The sequence below is a fragment of the Callospermophilus lateralis genome, chromosome 3, assembly GCF_048772815.1.
Source record: "Callospermophilus lateralis isolate mCalLat2 chromosome 3, mCalLat2.hap1, whole genome shotgun sequence".
NCBI lineage: Eukaryota > Metazoa > Chordata > Mammalia > Rodentia > Sciuridae > Callospermophilus > Callospermophilus lateralis.
In genome coordinates, this window is record NC_135307.1 from 31,804,256 (window position 1) to 31,821,548 (window position 17,293).

At 40.1% G+C, this 17,293-nt stretch overlaps 1 protein-coding gene across 6 annotated transcripts in view; it reads right to left on the reverse strand.

The window, feature by feature from the left end:
• Sipa1l1 (signal induced proliferation associated 1 like 1) overlaps positions 1-17,293 on the reverse strand; it is a 130,296-nt gene that overhangs the window by 14,307 nt on the left and 98,696 nt on the right. For 3 of the 6 annotated variants that reach the window (XM_076849928.2, XM_076849927.2, XM_077109129.1), the window contains exons 12-14: positions 15,991-16,109; positions 12,489-12,928; positions 970-1,209 (exon numbers count right to left, since the gene is read on the reverse strand). In XM_076849928.2, coding sequence (XP_076706043.2) covers positions 970-1,209; positions 12,489-12,928; positions 15,991-16,109 — 799 coding nt within the window. Of the gene's footprint in view, positions 1-969; positions 1,210-12,488; positions 12,929-15,990; positions 16,110-16,543; positions 16,607-17,293 lie in introns of all 6 variants that reach the window. The other 3 variants (XM_076849926.2, XM_076849925.2, XM_076849929.2) reach the window with 2 other exon arrangements.

The window sequence follows — 17,293 nt, forward strand, 5'->3', positions numbered from 1 at the left end:
ACCAAGTTGAAACACAAATTAAAGTCTGATGAATAAATCATTCTTCTTCAGGAAACTATCGGTTCTACTGAGCCAAAATTAGCATCAGATTCACTAAGACCACAAATGCAACCTTCAAAGGAATAAAAGCAAAACTGAATGAACTATTTAATTTTTTACTGTACCACTATGTCAAAAAGTCCTATATTTCTGGGCACAGTGGCACACACCTGTAATCCCAGAGACTCTGGAGGTTGAAGCAGGAGGATCACAAGTTCCAGGCCAATCTCAGCAAATTAACCTATTGAGGCTAAGTTGAGAGCCTGTCTCAAAATAAAAAATAAAAAAAGGTTGGGAATGTAGCTCAGTAAAGCACGTCTGGGTTCAATCACCAGTACCAAAAAAAAAAGAACTTTCTTCTCAGGGGTTCTCACTAATTTCCAATTTGCTGTACTGGCCCAGTTATGAAGAATTCCAGCCTGGCTTGGTGGCCCACAGTAGAATCCTAGATACTTGGGAGGCTGAGGCAGGAAGACTATAAGTTCAAAGCCAGCCTCAGCAACTTTGTGAGGCCTTAAGTGAGACCCTGTCTCAAAATTTAAAAAAGGGCTAGGAATGCGGCTCAGTGGTCAAGGGTCACTGGATTCAATCCCTGATACCTTAAAAAAAAAAAAAAGAACACATGGGAAGGCTGTGGTTAATGGAATCAAAACCATGAGTGTAGACTGAGCACCAGTCAGTTATCCTGAAGAATACCCTTCAGATATGTTCTCTCCTAGGAGGGCTAAGACTCCCAAATTCAAATGTTCTGCGGTTCATCTTATTCAAGGAATGAGGCAGAAAAATAATTTAAGAAAAATAAAATCCACCCACCAAACATGTTCTCTATACCCCTAGCTTGATCTCCTCTACTCTAAGAAATCCCCCCACCTTTCCCATTCTCTGCCATGTTGAAAGAAAACCACTGAGCAAGAGAAGCAAGCTTCTTACTTTCTTGTGTCCATGAATCCCACAGAGTTAATGGTTCCTTCAGGTTTTTTCCATCCAATCAAGTACTTGCTCGTAGCGCCCTGGCGAGGATAGAACGTCCTAGGACCGGAGGAAGAGGAGGAGGAAGAGGAGAAGGAAGGCGCGAGCTGTGAGGTGCTGGCGGGGTGAAGCTCCTCCTTTGGTGAACTTCGGGCACTGGAGAACACAACCGGGCTGACAGAGTGCCGGGAGCTCATGGTACTGAGGAGCAGAACAGAGATAAAACTACTTAAGAGTGCATCCCAGGGCCACTATGCCAACACAGAAGTGGAGTCAAGGTTGGGGTGGTGGTAGGGTGAAAGCACCATAAAGGTCTCATAAAATATTAATGGAGCTGGCTGGCTGGCCTTCCTTGCCTTCTCACTAGAATTTAAATGTCTACTCAGAGTGACAAATGGTTACTGAAGCTTAACATATACTTAAGCTAAAAAACAAAAACAGTTGAGACCATCAAATCCGAAAGTGGCAAATGACATCAGGAAGGGCCGGGCAGGTCTGGTGGTGTCAGGGGCTGACTGGAGCACACTGAATTCTCCTTCCCCATGGCATCTGGCCTTGATGTTGACTCTAAAAAGCTCTTCATCAGACTGGTTAAACATCACAAAAGTAAAATTTACAGAAATAAAGGAGTCCCAAACTCAGAGGTTTCAAAGGAGCTTCAAAACTGCAAGAGGCAGAATTTTCAAAACCAGGGATCAGAACTGAACATTACTACAAATGCGGAGAAAGGGCCTTTATCTGTAGGATTCCACACTTCCTTCCCAGTGATCTCACGGTACCCAGATTTACAGTTTGAGCCCTGCTAAGTTCTCCAGCATAGAAAACCAAGGACAGGTGACTTGTACCATAATGGGCTTTGGGTTGCTTGAGGTTTATTTAATAGCAGGTGGTCCCGAAACGTTCTTCGGTGGCACTTCCATTTGTCAAAAGCTAATGTTCCTGAGCTGAATAAACATGAACCTGTTAATAATGTATCAATATTGATTGCACAGCCATGATAAATGCATTACAGTGATGTGAGGATGATGATGGGGACATGATGAGATGCACACGGGAAGTCTAGACTGCCTCTGCAACTTTCCTGTAAATCTGATTCTATTCTAATATCTAAAAACTTACTATAAAAAGGAAATTAAAAACCCAAATTCTACTGACCCTGAGATAATATATATTGGTGAAAATGAATCTAAACACTCCTACCTCATTCTTTACATAGGTCAATTCCAGTTGGGTTGTATACTTAACGTAGTTCTAAAGATTCTGGACTATAATATGGAAGAAATCTTTATCATAGAGGCAGTGGTTTCTTTAATAAGATCATAAAGGAAAATATGAAGCCTTTTAAAATAAATTCTATTCATCAAAAGACACAGGAGAAAATATGCATATCCAATAACAGGTTCCTGTCCAACTTACAACTACACTCCTAGGACTCAACAAGACAATGCAGTAGAAAGATGGCAATGATTTGAAGAGCAACTTCAAGAGGGGATATCTAACAAACCTATAAACACTGGTGCTCAACATCATCAATTACCAGGAAAAGGCAAATTAAATCCACAAGGGACCACTACATACCCCGAAGAATGGCTAAATCAAGAAGAGTTATATGTCAAATGCCAGAAAGGATGCGAAACAACTAGACCTCTCGTATACCACTGAGTGGAATGTTCCCTGCTACAGCCACTTCGGCAAACGAGTTCACAGCCTCTACACTGAAGGTATGTACATCCGACCATGTAGCACTTACTCTCTATAAACTTAGAAAAAAGCATACAAATGTCTAGCAAAAGACATGTCTGAGAATTTGTAAAATCCCCCACCTAAAAACGAAAACGATCCAAGTGTTCATCAACAGTAGAATGGGTAAATGAACTGTAAAAATGTCCTCATAATATAAATGTAAAAGAGCAAAGGAAACAAATGCTACCCATGACACGTAGATAAATCTCACCAACATGTTGACTTAAAGACACCAGACACAGAATAACATGTACAAAATGATTCTATTTGTATAAAGTCCAAAATGTCAGCAAAACAAGTCCATGATTTCTCATTGAACACTGTGCTTACCCTGGGGAGGAAGCAGAGTGACTGGGGATGGAACAGGGACAGTGCGGTGTGTGGGGGTTGGTGATGTTCTAGTTTGTGATGTAGATAATAACTGGGTGGGTAGGTACACTTTGAAAATTCAACTGTATACACTTATCATCTTTTTCTGTATGAATGGTATCCTTCCATGAAAACCTACCTGCAAAAAGTCAATAACCTGAAAGGAGTCCAGGAGGCTAAGCCCACAGAAGGGTAAGACATGAGGGAAGCAAAGCCCATCTGAAGGGCTTTCTATACTAATGGACTCTTATTATCTCAGACCAAATATAATTACCTCCTTTATTTTTATAACTAATAGGGAAGAACTGGGCTGAAACTTAAAACACAATTTTTAAGAAACAGCTAGTCTCACCCTGTCCCCACCCCCCAAATATTATTCCAGCTAGACAAAGTAGAAGAAAACCTCACAAAACCTCAAAGGGTTGAAAAGCAATGCAACCTTACCTCTTGAAAATGAATATCCCATCTGTTTGCTTTTAAAATTAAGAAAAGGAAATGCAAAACTCTTCCACAAGTGCAGTGTATTAAGTCAGTAAGGAAAAAATAATACTAGATTTCTATTATGGAAGACTCAAAGTAGAAAGATGAACCAAAAGAAAAAAGAATGAAGAGACTGACAAGCTCACAGAGTGGCACTGAGTCACCAGAGACCCCAAGCACACCTTAGCAGGGGAATATCTCCAGAGAGACTTTGGAAACAGAGTGCAGCCTTGGGCATAATTTAAAACAAAGGGCAGGCTTGTGACAAATATATGTTACTCAGAGACAAGATCTAATCTTTGCTTTGCAGATTTTTTTTTCCCCATTTTATCTACACTTGTAGATAGAGAGATGCCTCAAGCCCCAGCCCCGGTTGGTGTTTGAAGCAATTCCATGAAAATGAAAAATGATGGATCAGGATCTAACTTACACAGCTCTCATCCTGGATGACCATGTACTTGTTTTAACTGGCATCCATAAGTGAGAGCAGGTATGTTTAAATTGCTAGAGCCAGTTCCCAGCTTCAACATGTTAAAATACAGACTGCTGCCCCCTCCAGAGGTTCTGACTCACTAGGCGGGATAGGTTGGAGGGGGCTTGAGAATTAACACTTCTAGTGCATTGTTTCCACGGCATACTTTGAAACTGCTATTCTAGAGGTATATTTAATTGCCAGATTTCACATTGGTCAACCTCAAATTATCTTGATATGATAACACTGGTATTCAAAAGTCCTGGGGCTTTCAAAGACTAAATGCTTGGTCAAAACATTGGCCAGGAGAACAGAAAATATAATGCCCAGCCCATTAGTTTACAAATGATTCCTCCATGTGGTACAAAACAGCTATGCTGGTTTTAGCAATAATATATGTATTGCAGAAAAGGAGAGTTAAAGAGCAGACTTGGAAAGGTCCAAGGAGACAGCAGTATATACACTATAGTTTTTGGAGCTCTTTCTGTTCTGATAAATTTAATTATTACCATTATTTCCCTAATAGGCATTCAATAAATGCTTGTGCTTGATTATACTCTTCAATGGCAGGAATTTATCATTGCAAGGAATACATGAGATTACCATTAAATAATTGTTCAGCTAAGTGTTTCTCCTTACCATTTGTTACTAAGCAGAGTACTCTACATTTAATTTCTTTACTTTGGTTATAGTCTGTCTCCCCTGTTTGAAGGGAGATTCCTGAGATTTTTCCTGTCTTGTTCATTAGTACATTGCCCATGCCTAGAAAAGTCCCTAGCAACTGCAGGCATTCAATGTATGATGTAAGAAACTGCCAAATAAATGATATGTTAGCAATCAGGTTTTACTCGGGGCGGGGGCGGGGGGTGTCTGGGAATCAAACTCAGGAGAGCTCTGCTATGGAGTTATATCCCCAGTCCTTTTTATTTTTTGAGACAGGGCCTTGCTGAGTTGCTAAGGCTGGCTTAGAACTTGTGATCCTCCTGCCTCAGCCTCTTGGGTTGCTGGGATTTTAGGTGTGTGCCACCATGCCCGTCAGAAGTCAATCTTTAAATATAAGGACATATTATGCATGCAGATGGTGTATTTTACTCATAACTGTATTTAAAACTAGATATTGCTTTATTTTTATTGTGAGAAACAAATCTATAAATGCTGCTTCTGTTTACAAGTGTATAAGTACTTAAATAAGACCACTGAACCTGGCCACTGGTTTTATCTATGAACATGATGGCTGATACTAGCTTCCAGGTGTGACATGCCAGCACACTTCTGTTACTAATACTTAGACAGCTCTATTTAACAATTGATTAGATTTGTGAACAAAGGCACATGTAAAAACAAATGAACAATTAGTTGGTGTGGCTTCCTTCTTAATATATACAATTCATGGCATGAGAAGAGCACACAGTAGGCAGATGAACTTCACCTGGGAGCTCTTCTGAACAGTGCACTCTTGTGCCCTAATCCCAAAGATGTTGATGCAATACAGCTGGGGAGGTACCTAGAAACTGGACAAAATCTCTCCCCAGGTATGAATGCTAATTGAGGATTACTGCTCGAATCCAGCTGAACCCTTCCTATTGTTATGACTTGGTCAAAATCCAGCTTCCTACTTCTCTAGGTCCAGCAGGTGAAGCCATGAGAACAGTGTTTCTAAAGCCATGGACTGTAGTGTCTGCAGGTGATGATGTACACACAGGGTCCTGAGCTAATGTCAGATCTTCTAAAGCCCCAGAAATCTGTATTTTCAAATGTCTCTGAAGGAATTTCATGTTTCCTAGTGTTTAAGAGCTACTACATTAGCCTGTAAACTTCTCACACTCTTGGGTCTTTCTCCTCTTCCTCCTGTGGTTCCATCCTTGGTCAGCTGTGGGTGGGCCTTCCTGAAGCTGACAACCCTACAGCCTCTAGATCACCTCAAGGTGTGTACCCACACACTGCACCTAAGTTTCTTTGAAATGGGTTTAGTTACACTACAATGGACATGAGGTTGACAGCTCCCTGATTTTTAAGGGGAACTGTCACTGGGCTGTTTGATTATCCTGGAGATTTCATGTTAACTCAATATGCTACAATTCTATTACCCATAATGACTTTCTTGGAATTGTGTAAGAAGGTAATAAACCAAAAATATGGAATAAAAAGAGCAAAACTTATATTGGAAGTGACAACTGCAATACTTGTTCCTTTTCTTACTGTGTAAAAAGTGAGTTTAAGTGTGTATGACCAAACTAAATCACCAAGAATTCAAGCCAGGGTGTCCCTAGATTCTACATGAGGAGACCATGACTTTAATTTTATATAAATTATAAGGGTACTTTCCCTTGCCTAAAAATGGAATGACTGTGGATTCTGTTTGGTCATTCCAGGATTTTTTAAAAGTAAGGGCACACACACATACACAACACTAGATATAGAAAGAGGGAAAGAAAGGAGCAACAGGGCAACTGAATCTGTCCAAATTTCTCATATTGATCTAATACTCAAAGGGAACCATGAGCCAAATGTGCTGCCACCTGGTTATTTCTACTCCCAGTTGTGGTGAAACTTCATAGGAGGGGATGACCAATCTGAAAAAAGGATGCTTCTCACAGTGGGAGCTGCCTGAATCTGCTTGCTGACTTTGCAAAGGGATGAACCACCCAGGATGGGGAAGCACAAATGTCATCAATCAAAGCCCCAAGTGCCAAATCTATGAGAGCCAAGGAAATGGTTCTGAATTTCTGCAAAATGACTCAAGACCATCCCTTCCTGCGGAAAAAACATCTGCTGGCCACCATGTTGTTGAAAGGTGCCAAAGGGAACACTTGGAGTCATATACTATTCAGGCATGGCGTGGAGGAAGGGTTTTAGACAGGCTGGGCTTGCTAAGGATGGTATTTTCAGGATGGGGAAAGCAGCAATTAGTCACCTGTCAAATGTCTGTGGCAAAATCTGGGCAAAGGCTGAATGTTGGCCTAACACCAAGAGGAGGGGAGCTGACTGGGTTTCCTGTGATTGCTTGTACAAGCAACAAGCCTTTTGGTGACAGATAATGTGGAGGATAATGATTAAGGAGGACTCCTCCCACTGTGTTCAACACTAGCCAATTCTGTACTACATCAAATACTGGGCTCCATAATTTAGGAGGGCTTCAGGAGACAATAATTCCAAAGCATTGGGAAAAAGCAAACAAGGGAAGCAGGTATGATTAAGATAGCAAGGGGATATCTACGTGGTTGCAGTAGAGATAACAGCCCATCTACAAGAAGCAGATATTTAGTCCAATATTTAATATAAAGACATGTAACACAAACAGGATAGGGAAATGGAATGGCTAGGTGTATGCAGCAAAAGATGCTTCAGGGATCATTGTGAACCACAAGATGAAGAAGTCTGCAGTACTAACCTATTTAAAATATGGAGCTAACATTATCATTTTATTGGGCACAGCTGAGACCTCTGTCATGTCCAAGTTTGGCATCTAAAAAGGATAAAGAAAGCAGGAAGCTTGAGAAGAGAAAATATGATTGATTATAGGATGAACACATACAGGACAGTTACAGGAGCTGTGAGACACATGCTTGTGAAAGAAGAAGTGACAAGATAACCGCATAAAGAGCTGATGAAGAGCTCAAGAAAGGAAATGACAGAAGCCTTTTGTCTCACAAGGACACTCACAGTTTGCAATACATTTGACAACCTTTTTAAATCTCAACAAACACAGAACAACAGCTATAGTAGGGGACCAGGCATTAGATCAGATAGGAGGGATCATGTGGGGCAATGGTAACCAGCCTAAGGCCATAAAGCTGATCAAGGGCAGACCTGAGGCATGGACCTATCTCAAGCCCTAAATCTTTTTTCCATAAGTTTCTCAATTAATGTGCATGAAGGTGAAGGGATATAACAAAATTTATTTTTCTTTCTTTTTTGACCACCTTTTAGTCAATGATCCATATCCAACAACTAGGTTAAGGCAAACAGAACCTACCACAACTTTTCTTAACGTTATAGCTCCAAAATCATCTTCCTGTTCAAAAAAGACTGAATTCAGAACAACCATCTACTCCCTTTTACCTGCATGTTTAAATTCAAAAGGAGAAAATGTTGAACAAGGAGATGACCTGTGACAGGCTGAGGCCATGCAAAAGGATGTGGAATCTCTCCTTCAAGATTATTTTTTCTTCTTTTAAATAAAGCAACTGCATAAATTCTCATCCTGGTAGAGTGATTTAAATATGGCAAAGAATGGACTCTGCACTATAAACAAAGCTGTGCTGGTGAGCTCAGCATCAAGCATCAAGCCTTTGTGGCTTGACTGAGGGCTCACTTCTTAGTGTTCACTTGAAATTTCAAACCATGGTGGTTCTAGTTTTCAGCCTCTGAGGTCTCTAAAAGTAAAGTTCCACATAAAATAACTACCCACTCCCATAAACTGGATGAAATTCAGCAAGATAGATTAGGCTAGTTCACCTGGAGTACTGCTGTATAAAAACAAAGTAAAATATAATCCTGAATGTTTATTATGGGCAGGGCCACAAGCAAAAATTATGAACAACTAGGCTAAGGTAGAAAGAGGAAATTACATCGTTGAAGAGAAGTTCTGGGTTTGGAATTTTAGGTGTTGGACTTTTAGATTCTGAATTAGTCCATGATCCTTAGAAAAAAATAACACTTTCATCTTTAGAAAATAATATGGAAGAGAGGCAACTGACTTAATAATTGAAAAAAATGCAGAAAAGATTTAGAGAGAAATGTTATAAAGACAACTGAATCATTTCTAAAGAAAGAAGGCATATTGTTTATATACATGCCATACCAAAAAGGGTACAGAGAACAACATTTAAGCACAGGCCTCTAATACACAGAGGCACCCAGCCCAGGGCCACAGTAGCTGGAGACCTGCCTCTACATTCAAGGATGCTGCATGTAGGAAATCCTTCCTTCCTGCTAACCTCAAAAAACACAGCTTTTCTGGCATGAACAGTTAACTTATTAGTTTAACCAGGAAAAACCCATTCACACATGTGAACTGTACTGACAGCCAGGGGCAGATATTTCTCTTGATCTTTAACCCCTTTAATGAATGTCAGATATTGACCAACTATGGGAAGATCCTGACCAATATTTGCATTTAAGGTGTTATAAAGTTCTTCCATAATACATTTTGCAGATTTTTCAAAATGACTTTACTAAAGGTTTGTGCTGTTCAAGGACTTTAAGTATGCTATTATACCAAAACCCATACACAAAAGCTGTACAGCTCTGTGCCAATATTGATGTGTCTGTACAATAAGCTTTGACATGGTTTTCTAGGAGATGGTTTTCTAGGAGGATGAGGAGTTGAGGATTTATGTGACCTTTAAACTGATTAGTTGATAGGGGCCTTGTGTAAAAAAACAAAGAGGGGAAATTAAGAGAGAAGTTATTGCTGTTTGCATTATCAAAATGCACTGGCACCCATGACCCAAAGGTTCTTAGGATCAACATGCACGATGAGATCCTCTTGTACCGATGGCAGTAAAAACATGTGTGATGACGTCAGTGGGGAATGGTTGGCTACAGGGCTCTGATGGGAGGAAGGGAAGCAAAAGGACAGTTTGAGGTAAGCAGAATGGCAGGCTAAGGAGGCGGGCACAGAGGTCTGGACACCAAGACAAGTCAGGTCAGAATGTTACAGGAGAGAGGAGTATGAGTGGGGTTTTCAGTCTTTTAGGAAGGGCTCAACAGTTCCAGCAGCAGACTTTCCACTGGTCACAGGACTACAGCATCCACACCAACTGAAGAGGTCCTGAGTTCCAAAGGGGAGTTCCAGAACTCCAAGAAAAAAGAATCCAGCTGGCAAGATGTAGTAAAATTGGAATTATCTTTGTCTCTCCTATGCTCATCATAAACCTTTTTTAAAAATTTTGTTTTTGAGTGGTTCATTTTAAGATCTGAAAGTGAAATAGCCAATAGAAAAAAATAAATAAAATTTAAAATCTCTCTTGAGATTTCCAAGCTTCATAGAAAATACATATATTCTAGGGAGCAACACTTTAGAGCAATTAATAGACTTTTTAATTGTAGAAGGATATCAGTATGTATGGCCTCTCTTAATGACATTCAAATAACAACGCTATGTAATTACCAAACTGCATTAATGCGGTTCTCATAGGGTGCCACAAAAACCCTGCACAGTCATCAAGGGAGTAGAGAGTAGGAACAGCCCAGCCAGAAATATGCAGTGGAACTTAATCACTGTAATTTAGGTTTTGTCACCGAGTCCCAGGTACAAGCTTTTATGCACTGTCAAGAGATCTCCACATTAATTGCTGTTCCTGTCTTCTGAGGACACAGACACTCTAATTTGCTGTGATTTTCGTGTCTCTAGCCATGTTCGTTTGGTAGCTAAGTCCCCTTTTCCTCCAGAAAAAGAGGGCTGTTGAAGCTCTGATTACCCAGCTCACTCTGCCAAGATCAACAGGCTGAAGTTACAAAGCATCCCTGTTTACCAGAGTCTAGAAACAAATGTGACTCAGCCCTTCGGTGGGTGGGAAGTGCTGTAACCTTCCCTGAAAGGCCACATTCTTCTCTTTAGTAAGTATGACTTTCAATAGAAGAGTTGTTTCTAAGTGATGATTTCAATGATTCTGCATGGCCGATTTGAAGCAGAAAATTTAGATAATCCTTTGAGGCCTTTGAGCAGCTCCGGTCAGCACATTTGGACAATGAAAACCCAGGTGCCTACATTTTTGGAGGGCTCTATTGATCTCCTGGATTTGTCAGATAATAGCACTGTTTCACGTTTTGTGCTTTGGGGGGTCCAGTTTTCCAACCTTCCTCTCAGTGACACCAGTCCTGACAAATTCTCTGTGACTTTCTGCTGCCAGAGAGAGCTCTTCAAGTGGAATACCATTCTTAAGAAAAGGTACCTTTCAAAATGAGGCACTGAAAACCAGAGAAATAGGAGTCCCAGCTAAATCTAGTTTCTAGGTTAGAAACTACAGAGAAACCATTCTGATTTGGAAACTGTCTAAGTACACAGTCCCTAGTTAATGAGACGGTGGAACATGCAAAAGCAGCCAGTGAGTGTGGTAGCTCCATGCCATGTGATTCTGTCTGTGCTCCTGTGACATCTGAGGCCCAGCTCTCTGTTCTACTCTCTCAAACACACCATTTGAGTCAAACACTCTATTTTCTGAATCATGGAAGGGTAGAGGGGTGGCTGGGTGGTCACAATATGGGAACACTTTCCCAAACTCCTTTTCACTTGGGGCCACATAGTTTGCAGACCTAACGATTATTTTTAAATCTGGAATGTGGGAGTGGTAAACAGAAATAAACCTTGTAAAGCACTTCCTTAGGCTTGAAATCTTAAAAGAAGAGAAGCTTAAAAATGTTATCAGTAAGAATACAGACAAAAAACAAAAACAAAAACAAAAACAAATCGAATATTTAACTGACCAAGTTAAAACCTAATTAAGGACAGGATGTCTTCTCTCATTAAGGCTACCTGTGGTTTACTGACAGATTATCTACCCGACTTCCCACTTGAAAAGCAAAAAGCTAAATTAAGTTTCTCTACTTTTTTCCCTGTAAGGCATAATAACAAAAGAGACTGACAAGACAGCAAGATTAGATAAACACTGTCACACAAGTTGATTAGCAACTGACAACAATGAGAGGTAAGAGGAGAAATCTTTATAGAGATTAGGAGACCCAGAGACAGTAAAGGAGGGCTCATCCCTGAGAGGAAGCATCCCATCAGGCTTTGGATTTTAGAGGAAATGAAAACCAGCATTTATTTTACTTAGGGGAGCAATTGCCAAGTATGCAGGAGAATGTGTATTTTTCTGTCCTAAAAGGTAGATGGGATGTGTCTAATTTTAGCTACCTTGTTCTGTTGGACACCTCCCACCCTCAATACATCACTGTCAGGAGCCAATTACTGCAAAAAATTACCATGCAAATGTCAGGTAAGTGATGTTCTCAGAGAGAGGCTGTGGAAAGGATGTGCTCAGCATTGTGAAAATGCAGTTACTCTAAGGAGGGACCCCTTTATTTTTAAAAATACAGCCAAGATTTAAAAAGAAATCCTCAAAAGACTGTCCCTGCCTCTATTCTCTATCACTAGCTGAAATCAAATTGGGCTGCAGTTGGAAAAATTAAAAATAAGTAAAATCCAACTTTAAACAGAACAATTCTGCAAATGTTTAACATAATACATTAGGATTATAGGACTAGTGCGTTTTGCTAGCAAACAAATGACATAAAATATCCAGAAATACAGTATGTGTATGTGTGTGTGTGTGTGTGTGTGTTATGTATATTTATACCATATCCACTGTCTCTGCATCTGAGAGCCTAAGTCCATACACATTATCCTGTATACACTGGGATGAGGCTAGGAAACCAGGCAAGGCTGGGAGAAGCAGCAGAGGGCAATTACCTTGTGTGGGAAGCAGCATCGTTTATACTGAAGCTGCTGTTCTCCCTTGTCAGAGGGCTCGAGCCACCTTGGCCCTTGCTGTGGATATCCAGGCTCAGGGAGGACTCTGCCTTCCGGTCCATGCCGTGGCTCTCTGTCTCTAACGTTCGATCTGCCATGGAGAGCACTTCGCTGGAGCTATGCCACAGGGGTGCCACTTTCTCCTTGCCTGGCCCTGAGCGAGGAGACGAGGTGGCCCCCAGAGAGGCTGTGCTGCCGTGGCTGGGGCCGTAGGAGGTGGTGTCGATGCCACTGTCAGCGGAGGTGCCCTGCAGATAGTTATAGCTGTTGAGTTCGGATTCCGTGCGGTCCCCATCGTACCACTTCTCGTCACTGTGGGCACTGGATGCATTGCTGGAGAGGGTATTGCTACTGGAGTGGCTCGAGTAGTGACTATCAGACTGCAAGGGAAGCATGATTTACTTAAGTGCATGGTTTGACTTCCTGAACACCCAGAAGAAAACAACAGGGACACTCCAGGACTTAAGTTCCAGGTGCAGAGTTCTAAAGGCATTAAAGTTCCAGGAATAACAGGTCAAAGTAAGATAAGAGGTGCCTGGAAAAACCTCTGCGACTCATGCCCATTCAGTGGTGTCTATGACAGAGAGTGCAGGAAACTTTTTTTTAAATACTCCATTTTTCATGATTTGGCTCATACTGCAATATCAATAGTATCAAGGATCATTTTAATCAGGAAAAAATCTAAATTGTCATTGAAGTCTGTATATCTTAAAATAGAAAGGAAATGACATTTCCAAAGAGCTTACAATTAGAAAGGATGCTTAATTCTAAAAGCCATACTGCTCAAAGTAGATAGAAGGCTGAATATGAGAAATGTTAAGTTTGAAGACTCTCCTTTTCCTTCCCCAATTAGTATCTACTTGGGAGACAGTTTTCAAGGAGTGCTTAGAGGTTAAATTTACACAGAGGTGCCAGGATAATTCAATGGGGGGAAAAAAGTCTTATCAACAACTGATGTGAGACAACTGGATATTCACATGCAAAAATGAATGAAGTCAGATCTGTAATATATAGAAAAATAAACTTGAAAAGAACCAGAGATTTAAATGTAATAACCAAAACTATAAAACTCTTAGAAGAAAACCCAAGTATAAGCCTCTGTGACCTTGGGTTATATAATGGTTTCTTAGATATGATACTAAAAGCATAATAAAAGAAAAAAAGACCAGATAAATTGGACCTTATCAAAATTAAAAACTATTGTACTTCAAATAACCTGATTAGAAAATGGTCAAAGATTAAAACAGACATTTCTTCAAAGAAGATACACAAATGTCCAATGAGCACATTGAACGATGCTCAGTATCAGTCGTTAGGGAAATGCAAATCAAAACCACAGTGAGATACCCACACTACACAACCTAGAATGGCTGTAAGCAAAATGGCACACAAAAACAAAGGCCACTGTTGTGGGGAATGTACAGTGGGCAGTTGCTGTGGAAACACATGCAACTCTACTCTTGGTATATATTCAACAGACATCAAACAGATGTCCACACAAAAACTTTAACATGAATGTTTACAGAAGCATCAAATGTAAGAGTCAAGAAGTAGAAACAACCCCAATGACCATCAGCTGATCAACGGATATAAAAAATGGTATATCCATACAATGGAACATTATTCAGTCACAAAAAGGAATGAATTACGGATTCATGTTATTATATGGATGAATCTTAAAAACATTATGTTCAGTGAAAGAAACTAGACACAAAAGGCCTCATGTTACATAATCTCATTTATGTGAAATGTCTAGAACAGGCAATCCACTGAGAAAGAAAGATGAGTAGTTGCCTAGGTCTTGGAAGGGATGGGAAGAGCTGGAGGTAACTGCTGAAGGATATGCAGTGGAGGGTGGGGTGGGGGGAGGTTCAGTGGTAGTGAAAATATTCTGAAATTAGATCATGGTGCTGACTGCACAATTCTGAATATACTAAAACCCACTAAATTGTATGCTGAATGTTATGGTATGTATGTAAATTATGTCTCAATAAGAAATGTGTACAGAACCCTTTTTAACACAGTGGCTCAGTTGTTTAGGAAGAACATTTTTTGGAATTTACCAAAGAAATATTATTTCAAAAAATAGTTGAATGAAACAATATTTTAAGTTGGAGGCAGGGAGCCCAGATACTTGCTAACGATAAAAGAGGAGAGAAGGAATGTGCATGTGTCTCTTTTGGTGGAGGAAGAAGCATGTTCTTTATGGGACCAGGCCAGGGGCAAGAGGATGTATCAGTTTTACCTCAAAGTAAAATAGCTCTTCCCCTTAAAAAAGAATAATCCCAGTTACTTTTTGCTGTAGCTGTAGTTTTTCTCAGTAACAACTTAGGAAGTGTGCTTTGAAGCCTTCATTTACTTTTCATAAGGCCGAATTTCTTCAGCTTTGTTTGTGTACAGTGAATCTGGAGACCCCAGGCATGACTGGCATTGAGTCCTTTAAATATCACTGGTTGGAACTGAGCGCAAAGTAATATGAAGGTTTCTAGAGAGATACAATGTGAACTACAAATGTAATTTAAAATTACATCTAGTAGCCAAAAAGTAAAAAAGAAACAGGTGAAATTAACTTTAGTAACATTTTTACCTAACCCAATCTGTCCAAAATGTTATTTAGTATGTAATCAATATAAAAATTGCTAAGGAATGAGGGAAATTCACAAATCAATTGGGATAACCTATTATTTACATGTATATCTGTGGCAACACTACATTTCCTCAGTAAATCTCTCTTCACAGAGCAAAATGTAGAGTGTGTGCTCTCTTGTTTTTTTCAGCTTCAATATTCATCTCTCAGGACAAAACTTTTATGAGATTTCCCTTTTTTAAAAGTCTTCTGAGCATCTTACCAATCAATGAGTATGAAATGGAGTATTTGCCCATCAAATGACAAGAATATAAACACAAATACCAGCAAAGAGAAATCAAAGGAAATCAACTCCATTGCACAATGGTCACCTCGTATTATAGTACCTGAAAGTGATAAGGAACTGTGTCTAGCTGTGGAAGACAAAAGAAGCAGTGGGTAGTTTTAAGGGAAGCTGTCTGCCCCCTTGCTCTAGCAGGATCCCATGCTTGCAACTGCGTAAACAAACAGAATCTCTTTCTAACACAGTTCTATTCCTAACACTTCAGGATTTAGGACTGTGAGTGAACCAGACAACCTCCCTTACATACCTGTGGGGGTGCAGGGGAATACCAATGAGACTACAATTTACCTCAATTGAAGGAAGTCACCTTAGGACCATGGCAACAGAAATTCCAAGGCTATGGTAGCAAACATTCGCTATCAGTGCAAGTCATTAGACAAAATTGTTTCCCCCACTAGGCTGACTTCCTCTTTGACCATACTGCAGGGCAAGAATAGAATGAACTGACCCCATTTCTGCACTGCAGGAAAGTAGTTGCTTGGAATCAATTGTTAAGTTTGCAGTTAACTTACATGCCCTTGTTTGTTTGGAGACAAATGAACCACTGGATCCTGCCGCATTAATCTCCCACTGGGGCTCTCTCGGAAAGCTGGCAGTACCTTTGATACTGCTGGGAGATGACATGTAGGCTCTGGAATACAGTACAGGCCATTATGGTGCGGGTACTAAACAGATACAAACACATGTTGACAAATGGAGACGGCTTGCCATTGCATCTTTCAGTTCACTGACCAGCCAACTCTGATTTCAACAGTAAGCTTGTTAAGAGTCTACACAATAGACAGCATGTCAGAAACTAGGTGGCTGATGGATAAAGCTTGCAGCTGGTGACAACGTGTCACATCATACACATTAGCATAGCCAAGTACCACCAAACCAAAGGCCATGAACAATGCAGCAAAGTTCGAAATCAACTTTTGGTTTGGGAAGAAGTTTAGAATATATGGAGTAAATTTATGAAATTCATTCATTGCAAAGTGTGGCTAACCTAGCTCAGTCTACATTACCTAGACAGGCATGGATGCAATCACGTTTACTTACCATGACACTTTGGAAATATTTTACCTGTATATTCATGCTGCTCGAGGACAAAAGAATTGAAATCCTGAGGTCCTCTATAACTGTAAGCTAAGCACAACAGAAAAGACACACAGCAACTAGTTTACTTAAAACAATTGCTTCCTTTTGGACTCCAAGCTGGTGTTTAAGATGGGGCTCCAAAAGAGAGAGCTAAATGATTTATCCTCTAACACACCTACAGCTAAGAGCAAGAGCTCACAACTTCTTGAAACACCCCTCCTAAATGTAGAGAATCAGGCAGACTCCTACTTAGATCTGACTCTCATCTATCTCCAAGGGCAGAGAGGCAGAAAAATAAACATGGAGGGGATGAGAGAGCCAATTAAGTAGCTATGCTCTTGTCTGCACTGTTAGTAGGTACTAGTTTACAACACACTAATACACAGATAGGTGGGCCTGCCTAATGTTAGGATCTCCTAAACATTCGCCATCAGTGCAAGTCATTAGACAAAATTGTTTCTTCAAATAGAGTATAGAAAGGTCAGCCCTTTATACATTTGATATCATGTGCTAAGCAATGAAAACGTAAAACCATTTTTCTTGAATTCTCCCCAGTTATGGCTTATATGAGCTAAGCCCTAGATTCTTTCTGATATGCCAATTAGGAAAGGTTAAGTTATTCTCCTGGAAGACAGGGATACCAAAAACTATAAACATTTATTTATTTATTTATTTTAATATGTTATTGTATTTTTTAATACTTGTATTTTATTTATTTAGTTTTATGTGGTGCTG